The sequence below is a fragment of the Drosophila tropicalis genome, unplaced genomic scaffold (genome assembly GCF_018151085.1).
Source record: "Drosophila tropicalis isolate 14030-0801.00 unplaced genomic scaffold, ASM1815108v1 contig_409, whole genome shotgun sequence".
NCBI classification, from domain to species: Eukaryota; Metazoa; Arthropoda; class Insecta; order Diptera; family Drosophilidae; genus Drosophila; species Drosophila tropicalis.
This window is the reverse complement of record NW_027172872.1, coordinates 373,578-392,534: the sequence shown is the minus strand read 5'-3', so window position 1 is coordinate 392,534 and position 18,957 is coordinate 373,578. Positions and strand designations below refer to the sequence as shown.

Genomic DNA, 18,957 nt, shown 5'->3' with positions numbered 1-18,957 from the left:
TCCCGCTGAAGGTTCTTATCTGGAATGCTAATGGCATTTCAGGGAAGGCAAAAGAAGTAGAACTCTTCGTACACAACAACAGCGTTGACATTCTTCTTTTGTCGGAGATTAGGATGAAAAGGGGTGATATAGTAAAAATATTTGGCTACGCCTTCTACCCTGCTTACAAACCATCGCGGAACAATAACAGCGTTGGAGGGGCAGCAGTACTGGTGAAAAATTCTCTTCGCCATTTCCCACAAAAAGTTATTGAGACACGTAGCATACAAGTGTCCTCAGTTAAAGTGGCCACAGAGATGGGTGACATAGAATTCAGTGCTATCTACTGCCCCCCAAACATTAGGATTCTGGAACAGCACTTTCTTAACATACTAAGAGCCGGTGGCCAAAGATATTTCGTTGGTGGTGACTGCAACGCCCGACATTGGTTGTGGGAAGACACATACAACTCACCCAGGGGTCGCGAACTAGCAGAGGCCATATCTGCAACTAGTGCCAAGATCCTTGCTACTGGGTCACCAACCAGGTACCCATATGTGCCGCATCATACGCCCTCCTGTATTGACTTTGCAGTCTACCACGGAATACCGAACTGTCAGTTAAACATAACCCAGAGTTGGGATCTGAAATCGGACCATCTGGCTCTAATCGCCAGTATACACACAGACTGCTATAATGCCAATGTAAGCCCTCGCCTTATTACCAAAAACACCGACTTGCGAGCCTTTGGACATCATTTGGAAAACTAAATCCAGCTAAACACTACATTTAATTCTGGGGAAGATATCGAAATGGCTGTAGATCACATAACAGAGTGTATACACAGGGCTGCTGGCTTCCATGGATTATACAGTGGATGCTAATTATTCTCTATGGAAGTGCACAAAATCACTCAAGAGGCAACCATTTAGACAAGTTCCTATCCGATGTCCCAGCTGTGAGCTTGCTAAAAGCGAAGATGAGCAGGCCAATTCGTTTGCGCAACATTTAGAAGCTCGGTTCACGCACTACCAATATACCACAGACCACTAGTGAAAGCCTGCAGACAGCACTGCAAATGTCTTTACCCATCAAGCCTGCAAGAACGGAAGAGATTGCTGAAGTCATCAAGGACCTTCCGAGAAATAAAGCTCCTGGCATAGACCGGATGTGCAATGCCACTCTAAAAGCCCTGCCAACACGGGCTCTTATCTACATAGCACTAATATTTAACGCTATTTTAAGAGTGCAGCACTTTCCTAAGCAGTGGAAAATGGCAGCAATCATAATGATCCATAAGCCTGGTAAACCAGAAAACGATCCTGAATCGTATCGGCCAATAAGTCTCCTGCCCTCACTCTCTAAAGTATGGGAAAGGATTATTGCGAACCGACTGAAAGACATCATTAATGAACGCCATATCTTGCCGGATCACCAGTTTGGCTTTCGCGAGGGACACGGCACTGTGGAACAAGTTCATAGATTGGCGAAACACATACTACAATCCTTTGATGACAAGGAATATTGCAACGCAGTCTTCATTGATATGCAGCAAGCTTTTGATAGAGTTTGGCATATGGGTTTGCTGAGCAAAATAAAGAAATTATTTCCAGCACCACACTATAGTGTCGTTCGATCTTACTTAGAAGGCCGGCAGTATATGATTAAGGTCAGGAACACATTCTCCAATGCTTACTTTATGAGAGCTGGAGTCCCACAGGGCAGCGTACTGGGCCCACTACTCTACTCAGTGTATACTGCAGACATACCGAGTCCTAACGAAAATCAAATGGTTTCCCCTAGCAAAGCTCTCCTTGCCACTTATGCGGACGATATCGCCCTTCTATACAGCTCAAAATGTCGCTCTGAGGCAGCTTCTGGTATGCAGGAGTATCTCAACACGTTCTCAGCTTGGTGTAAGCAATGGAACTTAAAAATCAACGCACAGAAGACTATAAATCCCTGCTACACACTAAAAACGCTCAGAAACAACACACCGGTTACACAACTAGAAGGCGTAACTCTCGAACAGCCCTCGCAAGCTAGGTATCTTGGCATCACCTCGATAAACGCCTTACCTTTGGCCAACATCTCAAAGCTACAGCAAAAAAATGTGGCCAAAGAATGCAACAATTAAGGTGGCTGATAAATAGGAAAAGCTCTATGACGCTCAGGGCCAAAAGAACAGTATACGTGCACTGCATCGCTCGAATCTGGCTGTATGGCGTGCAGATCTCGGGAATTGCGGCTAAATCCAACTACAAACGCATACAGGTGCTCCAAAATCGGGCTGCGCGGCAAATAACGAACTGTCAATGGTATGTGCGTGGATCCACATTACACCGTGACCTCAACCTGCACACAGTGGAGGAACAGATCGGCAGACACACCAGCAGACCGGCTTAATAGACACCGCAGTATCCTCGCAAGACAGTTACTACCAGCCAGGCCTCTTAGACGGCTAAAAAGAAAGGGCTTCGCCAAAAATATTAGCTAACCAACATCAACAATAATATATATAGTCCTCTTGGGTACACCAATGAGGTTTGGTCCTTTTTATATCATCTACTTGTGTTGTTATGATACTATTTTTGTATGTAAGGATTCAAAGCTTAAATAAATAGCTAAAAAAAAAAAAAAAAAAAATTTGTGTATTTGTGTAATATGCGCCAGATTAAGTTAACCCGCGATATGCTCCAGATCATTAGATTGAAATTTTGACATTAATAAGGTGACAATTCGGCTGCCATATTCGTAGTAACTTTTTCCAGACTTTGCGCGCGCGTTTTAAACGGTACCGCAGCAGACCTTTCGATGCCAACAAAGCGTTGAAGAAAGAGTTCTTCAAATTGTGTCCATGTGATACCAGCAAAGCATATTTGAAACAGCCATTGTGATGCGCTTCCATGTAGCGCCTTACTTTAAGTTATCATCAGACTGCTACCTTCCGGCATTTTTCAGCAAAGATGAGATCCACTGTTGTACACCAACCTGAGGCAACTGTACCAGCGCCTTCAGGAATAAATTTTGTCAGAGTTATATGTTTTCCCTTTTTATCAGTTGCCGGTGCCCTTGGTGTCTGCCTATTTCTGATGATTTAAAAATGGTTGTTGTTTTCGTTGTTCTTCGGTGTTATTTGTGGGCAACGCAGATCCCACTTCTGATGTCGGGGTGTCCTTATTAACAATAGGTTTGGTTTGTTCACTCATCGTTATTAACACTTTAACTGTGGAATTTTACTTATTACTTCTTTTTGTTTACTAGCACTTTTACTTTTTGACTTTTCACATATTAATTTATAATAGCTGTGTGGTTAGTTCCACTGGGTTCTATTATTCTGAGCTTTCTAGCTCAATGCCAATCAATATACAGGACCTGACCTGAAGACAGTTCTCAACATTTGTTTCTAAGCATGTTCCTAAGGCAAAGATGCTTCTCGTCCTGCAAACTTAACATTCCATGCAACATTTTAAGTGTCATTCTGAAGCCGCCGCAAAGGTGAATGGCAGGGCTACAACTAACATTCACGTCACTTAGCCTAGCCGGTAGGCTTTGACTAATTAGTCACTGAATCAACACTAACGGACATGTAGAAATTTTTAAATTAATAAATTAAAAGGGCTTATCAGAAAATATTCTTAAAGCTACAGATAAAATTTGCATGTGGGCTTCAATCATACTTAAAAAATTTGTGAACTTTTTTATTCGGTTCACGTTCTATTTTGCCTACAATTTATCTGTGTGACACATAGAACTAAGTGACACATGCAACTAAGTGACACATAGAACTAACGACTTCTCACATTCACACATTCATGCTCAAAAGACTTTTTGAATGTTTTATTCGCGTTTTATTAATTATTAAGTTCGCGTGACTATATCATATAGCTCCCATAGGAACGATCGGTCGAAAACAGTGACTTTTGTAAATAACTTCGTTACTTTTAACGCGATTGCATTCAAATTAAACATTTGTTAGTTTAATATATCTGTTAATGACTGTGCCGAATTTGATAAGGATTGGGTGACTATATCATATAGCTTTCATAAAAACGATGGGTGAATATCAGTGACTTTGATTCGTTATTTCCTATCCTAAGATTGTGGGCCATTCTTTCGCAAACATAACTTATGTACACAAGCCTTTTTATATAAAACGTTCTTCCACATTGATGGCTAATAGGTAAAGAAAGAGTTACCAAAAAAGTTTCAAGGGTATACAAACTTTGACGCGGTCTAAGATAGCCCCGGCCCTCTGTTTTCCAATTTATCCGTATAGGTTACTAAATTGGTTTACTCATATCGCGGAGTGCTTAACAATTTCTGCTTTGGGATATCTACCCAATCCTGATGTGTATTACTGTGTTGACTTTTAGCATTTCAATATCGTGGAAACTTTGAAGACCAACTACTTCTACCTTAGGTAATTTCAATATTTGAGCCGCCTCTCAATTTACAGTTCACATTTTGTTTTTGTTTGTGTGGTGTTGGTGCTCTCAATTCTTTTGTTTTCTATTTTGATCGCGCTCGCGGCCGATTACTTCGTGATTTTGACAAGTTTTTGTTGTTGTGTATTTAAATACAAAAAAATTCTCTTTTTTTTGTCTTTTTTACATTTACATATTGCGGTTAGCTTTTACTTTGGTTTGTATACGTCTCTCTTAACATTTACATTTTTCTCTTTTTTTTTATTTATTATATATTGTCTGGACGTTGACGCGTACAATGCGAAGTACGTTCAAGTGGCCCATACGACACCAGGACATAGCCTGTTTCGCGCGAGACCAAGCAGAGCGCTGTCCACCTCCCGCCCGACCGACCGTGGGGCGCAGCCGCATATCGGACGGCACGATCGAGTGGACAAATACAAATAAAACGGACAAACAATTAAAAATATGATTAACTACATCGGAGGCCGATTCTTCTTTTTTATTGTATACTCTTTTACAACAAGGTGTTCCGGCCAAAAATCTTTATGACATATTTGGCCAAAAAGATCTGGGGAGACACCTATTTTAAAGGACGAAATGTCCCGAGTATATGAGAAACGGAACTTTTCCACCGCAATGTTTGGTGCTTGAACTTTGCCCTGGATAAAGTCTATGACTTCTTCAGAAGTAGTATTGGGATCAAGCCTCGAAATAAAAATTTGCTTTTTGGGTGGAACTACAACAAGGGAAATAGGAATACTAGGCACAGCTGTAGCGGCTACAGCAGACGCGGCAGCAGCTGAAGCAGCCAGCACTTTACTAGCTCCTCTTGTAACTACTTTATTGGCAATATTCCTGGAAACGGATGTTTGCCCGGACGGTTCGGAAACTACAACCGATATCGTGTTAGTAGGTGGGATACTGTCTCCAGGGGAAATGGGAAGAGACTCCACACCTGCCAAAGCCGGACTCCTAAACGACATCAGCTGCTGTACATTTGGTGACATAGGGTCAATGTCGAAAGCCGGAACTGGTAGAGACGAAAGTGCCGACGGACTGAGGGACGCGCCCTGAAACCTGGCCCTCTTGCGCGTCGGAGATTCAATCAAAAGTTTAGAACTTCTGAATTGAACCTCCATCGCCAAAAGCTCCTCTTGGAGCTTATGAACGCCAGCTGACAGGGTTTTAAACGCTTCCCCAGTCCGTTTTATAAAACTTCGCATCTCGAGCTCCAAACCACGACACGAATCACAGCCCCATTTAAGGCCGCCACCCTGTGCAATACTGTCCCGCACCTTGACTGTGTAACCAGCACATTTAAAGTGCATTACATTGTCACACAGCCAACAGTAAAGAAAGTCTTCACTGGTCTTGCTGGGATTATTGCAATTATATTTGCAACAGACAGACATTATTAAATAATTGATTTATACAAAAACAAATTATAAATCAATATGTAAATAAAAAGAAAACTGTATATGTATGTATGTAAAGAGAGACGTATACAAACCAAGGCAAAAGCTAACTGCAATATGCAAATTAGAAAGAGAAAACAAAAAGAGAGAATATTTGTACTTATCTGTACTAAAACACACAACAACAAAAACTTGTCACAAGCGCGAAGTTAACGGCCGTGAGCGCGATCAAAAGAGAAAACAAAAGAATAGAGAGCACCAAAGCAAACTATGAACTGTAAATTGAGAGCGCGGGTGGGAGCAAAAGATAGAACGAAATCAAAAACTAAGCAGCGCAACAACAAAATTATATTTGCGTTTGTTAAAGTTTTGATTATAAATTTATATAAATGTTTGTAAATTTAACGCAAACTTCGCGATGAGTAAGAATTAGTAAGGCAATGAACTTAAATTGAATATTATAAATTAGCTTCACGAAAGAATGAAAAACAAAAATTAAGCGAGAGCGCAAAAAAAACACGACCGACTTCGATGAGTGACAATATGTAATTATATATTGATTTATAATTTGTTTTTGATAAATCATTTTTTTAAAATCTTATGATATGACCAATCAGGCAATCTCAGGTAAATTAAAATCTCCCAAAACAACGAGCAAGTCTTTGTGAAAAAGTTATGAGGAAATAAGTTGAATAGCTTCCAAGTGGTGAATGTATAGTGCCAAGTTGGACTGTGATGGAATATACGAACATGTAATATAGGCAAAAAAATAATTTAAAGAAATTTTAACGCAAACAAATTCAATCTCCTGATTGGAAGACTGGACAATTTCAGACAAAATCGCTGAATGGACAGCGATCAACACACCACCACCATTACGTATAGGTCGATCATGTCTGTATGTTAAATATTTTGAGGTGAAAATTGAAGCATCGGCAATAAACATCAGGCTTCAGCCAAGTTTCAGTATAGGCAAGAATATGTGTTGACTCGCAGTCTGTCGACGTGGGCCAGCTCCAAAAAAGTTTGCGACATCGAACATATATCCCGAGCCCTCTAACCAAACAATTAAAAGCCGGTGTTTTATTTATTTATTGCGCTATGTATATTCAGATGCACAATTTGTGGGCAAATCGAACGGTTAGATCGGTTGGCTGAAATCCTTATTTCAATGTTAATTCAAATTTCTCACATGTTTTATATTATCTTACATTTGTGTTTTTTTCTCTCATTTTCACGCCTTTCCTGCTTGCCAAATTTGCTGTGACTGCCGCGTCGTCGCCGCTGCTTTGTCACCAGTGCAGGCAAAGACAAAGTAAATTCTAACTGTTCTTCTTTGAATAAAGAAATAAACCCAGGGGCTCGTTGGGCAAGTCTTTCTACTGGCGCGGGGCGGCAATTAAGTCCGCACAGCAATAATGCCCACCTCGTAATTCACCAGCGCCTTCATGCAAATTTAGTACGGCCAACTTTACTGTTGGTCGCGTCACAAGTCCAAGTAATGGAGCGACTGCGCTTCGCACTTGTCCGTCACTTCCACGATGAACGTCGACCACACTTCCTTTTGGCCAATTATTACGTTTAGCTGCTTCGTCTACGATAATCACCTACTGATATCGGCTTGATCTGCGGTTGGAACCATTTCGTGCGTCTTGTGTACTCCCTCAGCCACCTCTTCCAGAAACGGTCGGCAATTTGGCTGGCAACACGATACCCTTTTGCGAGTTGCGAACCAGACTGTTCCAGCGAACCGCTCTCACGTAGGCCACTAAAACTGCCTTTTAGAAAATGGTTCGGCGTTAACGCTTCCGATTCGGCGCTTTCTAAAGGCACATAGGTCAGGGGCCGTGAATTACCTTCTCTTCCTTCAGGCCGGCCTTTGGCAGTATTTCTGAAAGTATAGATTTAGTTGAACGTACCAGTCGCTCGGGTCGTACACATTTGAATAACACGCCCCATCTTTTCTCGTGCCTGCGTCCCACTGAGACTTCAAGTGGGCCGAAGCAATCCACTCCAGTGAATGTGAATGGTTGTGTATGCGGCGACAACCTCTCCTTTGGTAAATCGCCCATCTTTGGTGACAGTGGTCGGGCCACTCGTATACGACATGCTACACAGGCGTTCGCGACTTTTCTCACTAAAGCGCGTAGGCCGGTTATCCAGTACCGTTGTCGCACCTCGTTAACGACAAATTCCTTGTGCAAATGATAAATCTTCCTGTGATAGTACTCCACTATCAGAAACGTTACTCTATGTTTTTGCGGTAGTATAATGGGTCGTTTCGTATCCATATCTACCCATTCAATTTTGTCAATTCGTCCTTTGATACGTAGTCTAGGTAAGGAGTGCACTTACATAGTTTACTTCTCCTATTTGTTATGCCAAGTCCTTGGTTTAAGCATCTGATCTGGCATGGATTCTGGAAACTCCTCTTCTTGGCATGCGCGAATTAAAACTGCGTCGGTTTCCACATCGCGGTTTATAGTCAAAATGTTCCACAGTTGTTCTTCGCAAGGCTTCTTACAAATGCAGAAAAAAGTTTAGAATTCGCCTTTGTACCGCTCGTAGCTTTTTCAAAGTTCCGAATCGTTCCGGATCAGGTGTGATGCAAGCCAAACTAGAGTTCCTTTTGACTTTCTCCTCGCGGTGCAAGATACTTTCACTCGTCTGGCTCGGGCTCTGCTCCATGCTAGGCCATTGTGTCTCTTGTTCATACGAGAATCTCGGGCCAACAAACCACTTTGTCCATTTTGTGCCATCGTCGGCAACGTTGTGCTGGGTGGGCACCCATCGCCAAGATAGTAAGTCAGAGTCTTCCAGAATTTCTCCAACACGCAATGCCACAAATTGATTGTATTTGCGGGCATCTGATCTAATCCAGCATAAAACGTCCTTCGAATCCGTCCAGAAAATACGCTGACATACTGTTGCTGAGAGTTCTGGTTCGATGAATTTCGTCAGCCGTAAACCTAAAAAAGCAGCCATCAGTACCATCCGTCGTATTGAGACTGGCTTCGAGGGGGCCACTCGTGTTTTCGACGCTACCAGGGAACAGTGGACTATTCCATCCACTTCTGCTCGCAGGTACTCAAGCGCTGCATACGCGTTTATGCAGGCGTCCACAAACGTGTGAAGTTGTACTCATCTTGCACAACAAACCTTCGGCATGCACCTTGAAATCCTCACTTCGTTGATTTTGGGTAACAGCTTCACCCAAATTTTCCAATCTTCGTAGTCCTTTTCCTGAAGAGACTCATCCCAATCCGTTCCTGCTCGCCAGATATTCTGCAAAATACTTTTAGCACGAACAGTGAAAAAGCCAAGCAATCCGAGTGGGTCAAAAATTGACATAACCACCTAGCACAGTTCTTTTGGTGGAATAGTCTTTCGATGCTCTTTCAAGCAACTCCGGCTTGACTACATACGTAAGTTGATCTGTTACAGGCAGCCACCACATGCCTAAAACCTTATCTTGCGTTTCTTTTACGAATCCGACCTCCCTAGGCATGTCTCCTTACTGATTCTTGAGCGCTCCCACTACATTCGCAGAATTCGAGGTCCAGCGCCTCATGTTGAATCCACCTTCCAAGTGAAGTCTCTGCACCTCCAATACCAACTCCGCCATCTCGTCGTCGGGGTCTGTCGACTCGAGCCAGTGACGACTGGACGAACGTATTCTGCAAATGGCAGCAATAGCTCTTGGAGATTCCTTTTTGAACCGCTCTGCGTTGCGATTCTTTATGTAATTAGCTAAGTCCGGCGAGCAGGAAGCCCCGAATGTCATAACCTGCATCACGTACGTTTCTGCCGTCTTAGCCGGGTTTCCACTACGCCATAGAAACTTCTGAGCCGTCTGGTCCTCTGGGCGCACTCTTACTTGGTGAAACATCTCACTTATGTCACCAGTCACTGCTATTGGTCGCTCCCGAAAACGTATTAGCACGCCAACTAGAGATGTCAGTATGTCCGGGCCCTTTAGCAAGACGTCGTTCAATGACGTGCCTTTGACTTTCGCAGCTGCACCCCACACCAGCCTCGTCTTGTTCTTGTTTGGATTAGTGGCTGTAAATATAGTAAGAAACCATGAACCTTTACCATTTTCTAATTCACTTTCCGTTAATTTACGGATGTATTCCTTTTCTTCATAGCATCGCATAGTGTCCAACAAAAAGCTTCTAAGATTAACGTCCTTTGCCATTTTCGTTTCTAAAAACTGAAGACGCCTCATGGCCATTGAGTATGAATCTGGTAGCTCTATTTTGTCGAACCTCCATAACAGTCCAGTTTGCCAACGTTTTTCAATCAGGCAATAACTTGTGGTCTTCTCCATAATCTGAAACGCGCGCTCGTCGTCTTTCGACCTTAATGGCTTGCTTGTCACGCGTGTTCCCGAAGACTCCATAGGAAAATATTTTTTCATTAACGCATCCAAAGCTGCTCGCTTCATTGCAGTGCAAAATGTGTAAGGACGCTGACGTGGCGGCGCTGTGCCGGCCACACACAGACCAGACCAATCTACAGCGCGCCGCGACCACGTCGTCTTCTTCGGACTCACGTATCTCAAAAGGCACGCACACTATCAAATTGTCCAGATCAATAAGCTTGTTTTTACGTTACAGTAACTTAAGTTTAAGCTTAAGTACCGTGCGCAAACTCTTGAGTTCAAATCGCGTCGCACCTTGACACATCGACGACACTCCGATACTCACATACTTGGACGCGCTTGCCGTTTGAGTGACTTGACTGTTCCACTTTAAGCACAGTTCTTCGGCCGGGCCATCTAGTCCTAACTCGTCTTCCAGAGTTCCTTCAAAGTCGCTAAATTTCGTTTCCATGCATATAACATGATTGGCATATATCTGAATAAAGCCTTGCTTGTTGTATCTCCATGAAATAAAATTGGTGGATGAACTGGTTTATCATCGTCATTCGTCTGCCACTGCGATTTGACCTCCTTGTAGTCCGATGTCTCGTGGACCAACAAATGATGCGTCTGCTTGCATCCATCGACGCCACAACTTCTTTTACTTTTGCAATTCCGTATTACGTGCTGATCAAAACAACAATAACAAAGCCTCCTTTGCCGCACTAACTCCTTTCTCTGCTTCACGCTCATTTCTCGAAAGGGGCGACAGTCTACTAGGTTATGACTCTCTGCACATTTGGGACACAACCTGATGCGTTCTTCATGCGTTTTCGATTCCGGACTAGATCCACTCTGCAATTCGTTGTGCAAGAAAATTAGCTGATGGTTCTCTTCGTTCCATCCTTAGCTGGAACTGTATACGGCGTAACCATTGCAATGCCGAACAACCAATTGTCAAAGATAGACAATTTAGCGATACATCCGATTAGACTCATTCGGTGTCTTCCCCAATCCAGTTTCAAATCTCCAGGCAACTTCTCGATGAGCTCGCCTAGTAGAGCTGGGTCGTGCAGATATTCTTTAAGCCCAATCGCGACCAGTGTCGCGCAATAGTTTTGCTCCGCCAGTGGTAGCTGAATAACAGAATCCAAATTATTTGAGCGTGCCGCTGGTTCTTCTCTTAGTTTCCTTTGTAAGCTCAAGTAAATACAATAAAGTTTTCTTGTGTCCTAAATCCGTAGAGAGCACTCCAGGGCATAACGTCGAGTGTCCGGTAGCTGGCAGTTGGCTTCCAGGTCCATGCTGCATTCCAGCCGCGTTACTCATTTGTCCTTGGGTCCATAATACGTTATGAAGGTTGGCTTTATTGGCCAGAAATGGTAGACTCACTCCTTGAATAGTCGATTGCGCCAACGCAGGTACTGGATCAATTTTACTTTGCCGTTTAATTGCCGTACCGTTTCCTGCGTGACTCTCGAACATTCCATTAAGAATTGTTTGTTGCACTGACAAACCGCCGTCTCTCGATGGCGTTGAGATGGTTGGTGTATCAGCTTCTCTGTCCCTTAAGACCGCTCCATTCTCGGTCGCCTTAGCGCCGTCTTCGTGGTTCACTATCTCCGTCGCTTTCCTTTCTCAGCGAGGCGGCATGTAATCGTCTGCCGCGGTCGCTCTCGCGAAGGAAGCTTCTGGAAAATTCCGTTCAACCCACGTGGCTCAGAAATATTCAGACTCTTGTAATATTTCTGGAGACAAAGAAATAAATATTTCAGGATGTTGACTCGCAGTCTGTCGACGTGGGCCTGCTCCAAAAAAGTTCGCGAGATCGAACATATTCCCGAGCCCTCTAACCAAACAATTAAAAGCCGGTGTTTTATTTATTTATTGCGCTGTGTATATTCAGTTGCACAATTTGTGGGCAAATCGAACGGTTAGATCGGTTGGCTGAAATCCTTATTTCAATGTTAATTCAAATTTCTCACATGTTTTATATTATCTTACATTTGTGTTTTTTCTCTCATTTTCACGCCTTTCCTGCTTGCCAAATTTGCTGTGACTTCCGCGTCGTCGCCGCTGCTCTATCACCAGTGCAGGCAAAGACAAAGTAAATTCTAACTGTTCTTCTTTGAATAAAGAAATAAACCCAGGTGCGCGTTGGGCAAGTCTTTCTACTGGCGCGGGGCGGGAATTAAGTCCGCACAGCAATAATGCCCACCTCGTAATTCACCAGCGCCTTCATGCAAATTTAGTACGGCCAACTTTACTGTTGGTCGCGTCACAAGTCCAAGTAATGGAGCGACTGCGCTTCGCACTTGTCCGTCACTTCCACGATGAACGTCGACCACACTTCCTTTTGGCCAATTATTACGTTTAGCTGCTTCGTCTACGATAATCACCTACTGATATCGGCTTGATCTGCGGTTGGAACCATTTCGTGCGTCTTGTGTACTCCCTCAGCCACCTCTTCCAGAAACGGTCGGCAATTTGGCTGGCAACACGATACCCTTTTGCGAGTTGCGAACCAGACTGTTCCAGCGAACCGCTCTCACGTAGGCCACTCAAACTGCCTTTTAGAAAATGGTTCGGCGTTAACGCTTCCGATTCGGCGCTTTCTAAAGGCACATAGGTCAGGGGCCGTGAATTAACATCTCTTTCTTCAGGCCGGCCTTTGGCAGTATTTCTGAAAGTATAGATTTAGTTGAACGTACCAGTCGCTCGGGTCGTACACATTTGAATAACACGCCCCATCTTTTCTCGTGCCTGCGTCCCACTGAGACTTCAAATGGGCCGAAGCAATCCACTCCAGTGAATGTGAATGGTTGTGTATGCGGCGACAACCTCTCCTTTGGTAAATCGCCCATCTTTGGTGACAGTGGTCGGGCCACTCGTATACGACATGCTACACAGGCGTTCGCGACTTTTCTCACTAAAGCGCGTAGGCCGGTTATCCAGTACCGTTGTCGCACCTCGTTAACGACAAATTCCTTGTGCAAATGATAAATCTTCCTGTGATAGTACTCCACTATCAGAAACGTTACTCTATGTTTTTGCGGTAGTATAATGGGTCGTTTCGTATCCATATCTACCCATTCAATTTTGTCAATTCGTCCTTTGATACGTAGTCCAGGTAAGGAGTGCACTTACATAGTTTACTTCTCCTATTTGTTATGCCAAGTCCTTGGTTTAAGCATCTGATCTGGCATGGATTCTGGAAACTCCTCTTCTTGGCATGCGCGAATTAAAACTGCGTCGGTTTCCACATCGCGGTTTATAGTCAAAATGTTCCACAGTTGTTCTTCGCAAGGCTTCTTACAAATGCAGAAAAAAGTTTAGAATTCGCCTTTGTACCGCTCGTAGCTTTTTCAAAGTTCCGAATCGTTCCGGATCAGGTGTGATGCAAGCCAAACTAGAGTTCCTTTTGACTTTCTCCTCGCGGTGCAAGATACTTTCACTCGTCTGGCTCGGGCTCTGCTCCATGCTAGGCCATTGTGTCTCTTGTTCATACGAGAATCTCGGGCCAACAAACCACTTTGTCCATTTTGTGCCATCGTCGGCAACGTTGTGCTGGGTGGGCACCCATCGCCAAGATAGTAAGTCAGAGTCTTCCAGAATTTCTCCAACACGCAATGCCACAAATTGATTGTATTTGCGGGCATCTGATCTAATCCAGCATAAAACGTCCTTCGAATCCGTCCAGAAAATACGCTGACATACTGTTGCTGAGAGTTCTGGTTCGATGAATTTCGTCAGCCGTAAACCTAAAAAAGCAGCCATCAGTACCATCCGTCGTATTGAGACTGGCTTCGAGGGGGCCACTCGTGTTTTCGACGCTACCAGGGAACAGTGGACTATTCCATCCACTTCTGCTCGCAGGTACTCAAGCGCTGCATACGCGTTTATGCAGGCGTCCACAAACGTGTGAAGTTGTACTCATCTTGCACAACAAACCTTCGGCATGCACCTTGAAATCCTCACTTCGTTGATTTTGGGTAACAGCTTCACCCAAATTTTCCAATCTTCGTAGTCCTTTTCCTGAAGAGACTCATCCCAATCCGTTCCTGCTCGCCAGATATTCTGCAAAATACTTTTAGCACGAACAGTGAAAAAGCCAAGCAATCCGAGTGGGTCAAAAATTGACATAACCACCTAGCACAGTTCTTTTGGTGGAATAGTCTTTCGATGCTCTTTCAAGCAACCCCGGCTTGACTACATACGTAAGTTGATCTGTTACGGGCAGCCACCACATGCCTAAAACCTTATCTTGCGTTTCTTTTACGAATCCCACCTCCCTAGACACGTCTCCTTGCTGATTCTTTAGCGCTCTCACTGGGCTCGCAGAATTCGAGGTCCAGCGCCTCATGTTGAATCCACCTTCCAAGTGAAGTCTCTGCACCTCCAATACAAACTCCGCCATCTCGTCGTCGGGGTCTGTCGACTCGAGCCAGTGACGACTGGACGAACGTATTTCTTCAAATGGCAGCAATAGCTCTTGGAGATTCCTTTCTGAGCGGTTCGATTCTTTATGTAATTACCTAAGGCCTGCGAGCAGGAAGCCCCGAATGTCATAACCTGCCTCACGTACGTTTCTGCCGTCTGGTCCTCTGGGAGCACTCTTACTTGGTGAAACATCTCACTTATGTCACCAGTCACTGCTATTGGTCGCTCCCGAAAACGTATTAGCACGCCAACTAGAGATGTCAGTATGTCCGGGCCCTTTAGCAAGACGTCGTTCAATGACGTGCCTTTGACATTCGCAGCTGCACCCCACACCAGCCTCGTGTTGTTCTTGTTTGGATTAGTGGCTGTAAATATAGTAAGAAACCATGAACCTTTACCACTTTCTAACTCACTTTCCGTTAATTTGCGGATGTATTCCTTTTCTTCATAGCTTCGCATAGTGTCCAACAAAAAGCTTCTAAGATTAACGTCCTTTGCCATTTTCGCTTCTAAAAACTGAAGACGCCTCATGGACATTGAGTATGAATCTGGTAGCTCTATTTTGTCGAACCTCCATAACAGTCCAGTTTGCCAACGTTTGTCAATCATGCAATAACTTGTGGTCTTCTTCATAATCTGCAACGCGCGCTCGTCGTCTTTCGACCTTAATGGCTTGCTTGGCACGCGTGTTCCCGAAGACTCCATAGGAAAGTATTTTTTCATTAACGCATCCAAAGCTGCTCCCTTCATTGCAGTGCAAAATGTGTAAGGACGCTGACGTGGCGGCGCTGTGCCGGCCACACACAGACCAGACCAATCTACAGCGCGCCGCGACCACGTCGTCTTCTTCGGACTCACGTATTTCCAAAGGCACACACACTTTCAAATTGTCCAGATCAATAATTAAGCTTGTTTTTACGTTACAGTAACTTAAGTTTGGTAGATACTGTAGATGGCTTTTTGACGTTACCAGTTTGTCGGTAACTGTTTGCGTAGGCAAGTGCAGCTTAAGTACCGTGTGCAAACTCTTGAGTTCAAATCGCGTCGCACCTTGACACATCGACGCCACTCCGACACTCACATACTTGGACGCGCTTGCCGTTTGAGTGACTTGACTGTTCCACTTTAAGCACAGTTCTTCGGCCGGGCCATCTAGTCCTAACTCGTCTTCCAGAGTTCCTTCAATCAAACAGCAAGCGGCTCCCTCGTCCAGTAAGGCATGAGTCGCTAAATTTCGTTTCCTTGCATATAACATGATTGGCATATATTTGAATAAAGCCTTGCTTGTTGTATCTCCATGGAATAAAATTGGTGGATGAACTGGTTTATCATCGTCATTCGTCTGCCACTGCGATTTGACTTCCTTGTAGACCGATGTCTCGTGGACCAACGAATGATGCGTCTGCTTGCATCCATCGACGCCACAACTTCTTTTACTTTTGCAATTCCGTATCACGTGCTGATCAAAACAACAATAACAAAGCCTCCTTTGCCGCACTAACTCTTTTCTCTGCTTCACGCTCATTTCTCGAAAGGGGCGACAGTCTACTAGGTTATGACTCTCTGCACATTTGGGACACAACCTGATGCGTTCTTCATGCGTTTTCGATTCCGGACTAGATCCACTCTGCAATTCGTTGTGCAAGAAAATTAGCTGATGGTTCTCGTCGTTCCATCCTTAGCTGAAACTGTATACGGCGTAACCATTGAGACACACATTGCAATGCCGAACAACCAATTGTCAAAGATAGACAAGTTAGCGATACATCCGATTAGACTCATTCGGTGTCTTCCCCAATCCAGTTTCAAATCTCCAGGCAACTTCTCGATGAGCTCGCCTAGTAGAGCTGGGTCGTGCAGATATTCTTTAAGCCCAATCGCGACCAGTGTCGCGCAATAGTTTGGTGGTAGCTGAATAACAGAATCCAAATTATTTGAGCGTGCCGCTGGTTCTTCTCTTAGTTTCCTTTGTAAGCTCAAGTAAATACAATAAAGTTTTCTTGTGTCCTAAATCCGTAGAGTGCACTCCAGGGGATAACGTCGAGTGTCCGGTAGCCGGCAGTTGGCTTCCAGGTCCATGCTGCATTCCAACCGCGTTACTCATTTGTCCTTGGGTCCATAATACGTTATGAAGGTTGGCTTTATTGGCCAGAAATGGTAGACTCACTCCTTGAATAGTCGATTGCGCCAACGCAGGTACTGGATCAATTTTACTTTGCCGTTTAATTGCCGTACCGTTTCCTGCGTGACTCTCGAACATTCCATTAAGAATTGTTTGTTGCACTGACAAACCGCCGTCTCTCGATGGCGTTGAGATGGTTGGTGTATCAGCTTCTCTGTCCCTTAAGACCGCTCCATTCTCGGTCGCCTTAGCGCCGTCTTCGTGGTTCACTATCTCCGTCGCTTTCCTTTCTCAGCGAGGCGGCATGTAATCGTCTGCCGCGGTCGCTCTCGCGAAGGAAGCTTCTGGAAAATTCCGTTCAACCCACGTGGCTCAGAAATATTCAGACTCTTGTAATATTTCTGGAGACAAAGAAATAAATATTTCAGGATGTTGACTCGCAGTCTGTCGACGTGGGCCTGCTCCAAAAAAGTTCGCGAGATCGAACATATTCCCGAGCCCTCTAACCAAACAATTAAAAGCCGGTGTTTTATTTATTTATTGCGCTGTGTATATTCAGTTGCACAATTTGTGGGCAAATCGAACGGTTAGATCGGTTGGCTGAAATCCTTATTTCAATGTTAATTCAAATTTCTCACATGTTTTATATTATCTTACATTTGTGTTTTTTTCTCTCATTTTCACGCCTTTCCTGCTTGCCAAATTTGCTGTGACTTCCGCGTCGTCGCCGCTGCTCTATCACCAGTGCAGGCAAAGACAAAGTAAATTCTAACTGTTCTTCTTTGAATAAAGAAATAAACCCAGGTGCGCGTTGGGCAAGTCTTTCTACTGGCGCGGGGCGGGAATTAAGTCCGCACAGCAATAATGCCCACCTCGTAATTCACCAGCGCCTTCATGCAAATTTAGTACGGCCAACTTTACTGTTGGTCGCGTCACAAGTCCAAGTAATGGAGCGACTGCGCTTCGCACTTGTCCGTCACTTCCACGATGAACGTCGACCACACTTCCTTTTGGCCAATTATTACGTTTAGCTGCTTCGTCTACGATAATCACCTACTGATATCGGCTTGATCTGCGGTTGGAACCATTTCGTGCGTCTTGTGTACTCCCTCAGCCACCTCTTCCAGAAACGGTCGGCAATTTGGCTGGCAACACGATACCCTTTTGCGAGTTGCGAACCAGACTGTTCCAGCGAACCGCTCTCACGTAGGCCACTCAAACTGCCTTTTAGAAAATGGTTCGGCGTTAACGCTTCCGATTCGGCGCTTTCTAAAGGCACATAGGTCAGGGGCCGTGAATTAACATCTCTTTCTTCAGGCCGGCCTTTGGCAGTATTTCTGAAAGTATAGATTTAGTTGAACGTACCAGTCGCTCGGGTCGTACACATTTGAATAACACGCCCCATCTTTTCTCGTGCCTGCGTCCCACTGAGACTTCAAATGGGCCGAAGCAATCCACTCCAGTGAATGTGAATGGTTGTGTATGCGGCGACAACCTCTCCTTTGGTAAATCGCCCATCTTTGGTGACAGTGGTCGGGCCACTCGTATACGACATGCTACACAGGCGTTCGCGACTTTTCTCACTAAAGCGCGTAGGCCGGTTATCCAGTACCGTTGTCGCACCTCGTTAACGACAAATTCCTTGTGCAAATGATAAATCTTCCTGTGATAGTACTCCACTATCAGAAACGTTACTCTATGTTTTTGCGGTAGTATAATGGGTCGTTTCGTATCCATATCTACCCATTCAATTTTGTCAATTCGTCCTTTGATACGTAGTCCAGGTAAGGAGTGCACTTACATAGTTTACTTCTCCTATTTGTTATGCCAAGTCCTTGGTTTAAGCATCTGATCTGGCATGGATTCTGGAAACTCCTCTTCTTGGCATGCGCGAATTAAAACTGCGTCGGTTTCCACATCGCGGTTTATAGTCAAAATGTTCCACAGTTGTTCTTCGCAAGGCTTCTTACAAATGCAGAAAAAAGTTTAGAATTCGCCTTTGTACCGCTCGTAGCTTTTTCAAAGTTCCGAATCGTTCCGGATCAGGTGTGATGCAAGCCAAACTAGAGTTCCTTTTGACTTTCTCCTCGCGGTGCAAGATACTTTCACTCGTCTGGCTCGGGCTCTGCTCCATGCTAGGCCATTGTGTCTCTTGTTCATACGAGAATCTCGGGCCAACAAACCACTTTGTCCATTTTGTGCCATCGT

The 18,957-nt window shown here is 44.4% G+C and overlaps 1 protein-coding gene across 1 annotated transcript; it reads right to left on the bottom strand.

Annotated features, from left to right (window-relative positions):
* Positions 1-9,338: 9,338 nt before the first annotated feature.
* Positions 9,339-18,486, bottom strand: LOC137573489 (uncharacterized). The gene is made up of 7 exons (XM_068285417.1): positions 18,334-18,486; positions 15,678-16,254; positions 14,723-14,992; positions 14,476-14,657; positions 14,139-14,264; positions 11,170-11,323; positions 9,339-9,886 (listed from the first exon to the last, which is right to left on the bottom strand). The coding sequence occupies exons 1-7, from the start codon at positions 18,484-18,486 to the stop codon at positions 9,339-9,341; spliced, it is 2,010 nt and encodes a 669-aa protein (XP_068141518.1).
* Positions 18,487-18,957: the final 471 nt, after the last annotated feature.

Coding starts and splice junctions, on each gene's coding strand:
- LOC137573489 (XM_068285417.1), bottom strand. CDS start 18,486: ATGGATACGAAACGACCCATTATACTACCGCAAAAACATAGAGTAACG. Junction 14,658..14,722: donor TTCCTGCTCGCAGGCCTTAG/GTAATTACATAA, acceptor TGCCATTTGAAG/AAATACGTTCGTCCAGTCGT. Junction 11,324..14,138: donor TTTCAAGGTGCATGCCGAAG/GTTTGTTGTGCA, acceptor TCTGTTATTCAG/CTACCACTGGCGGAGCAAAA.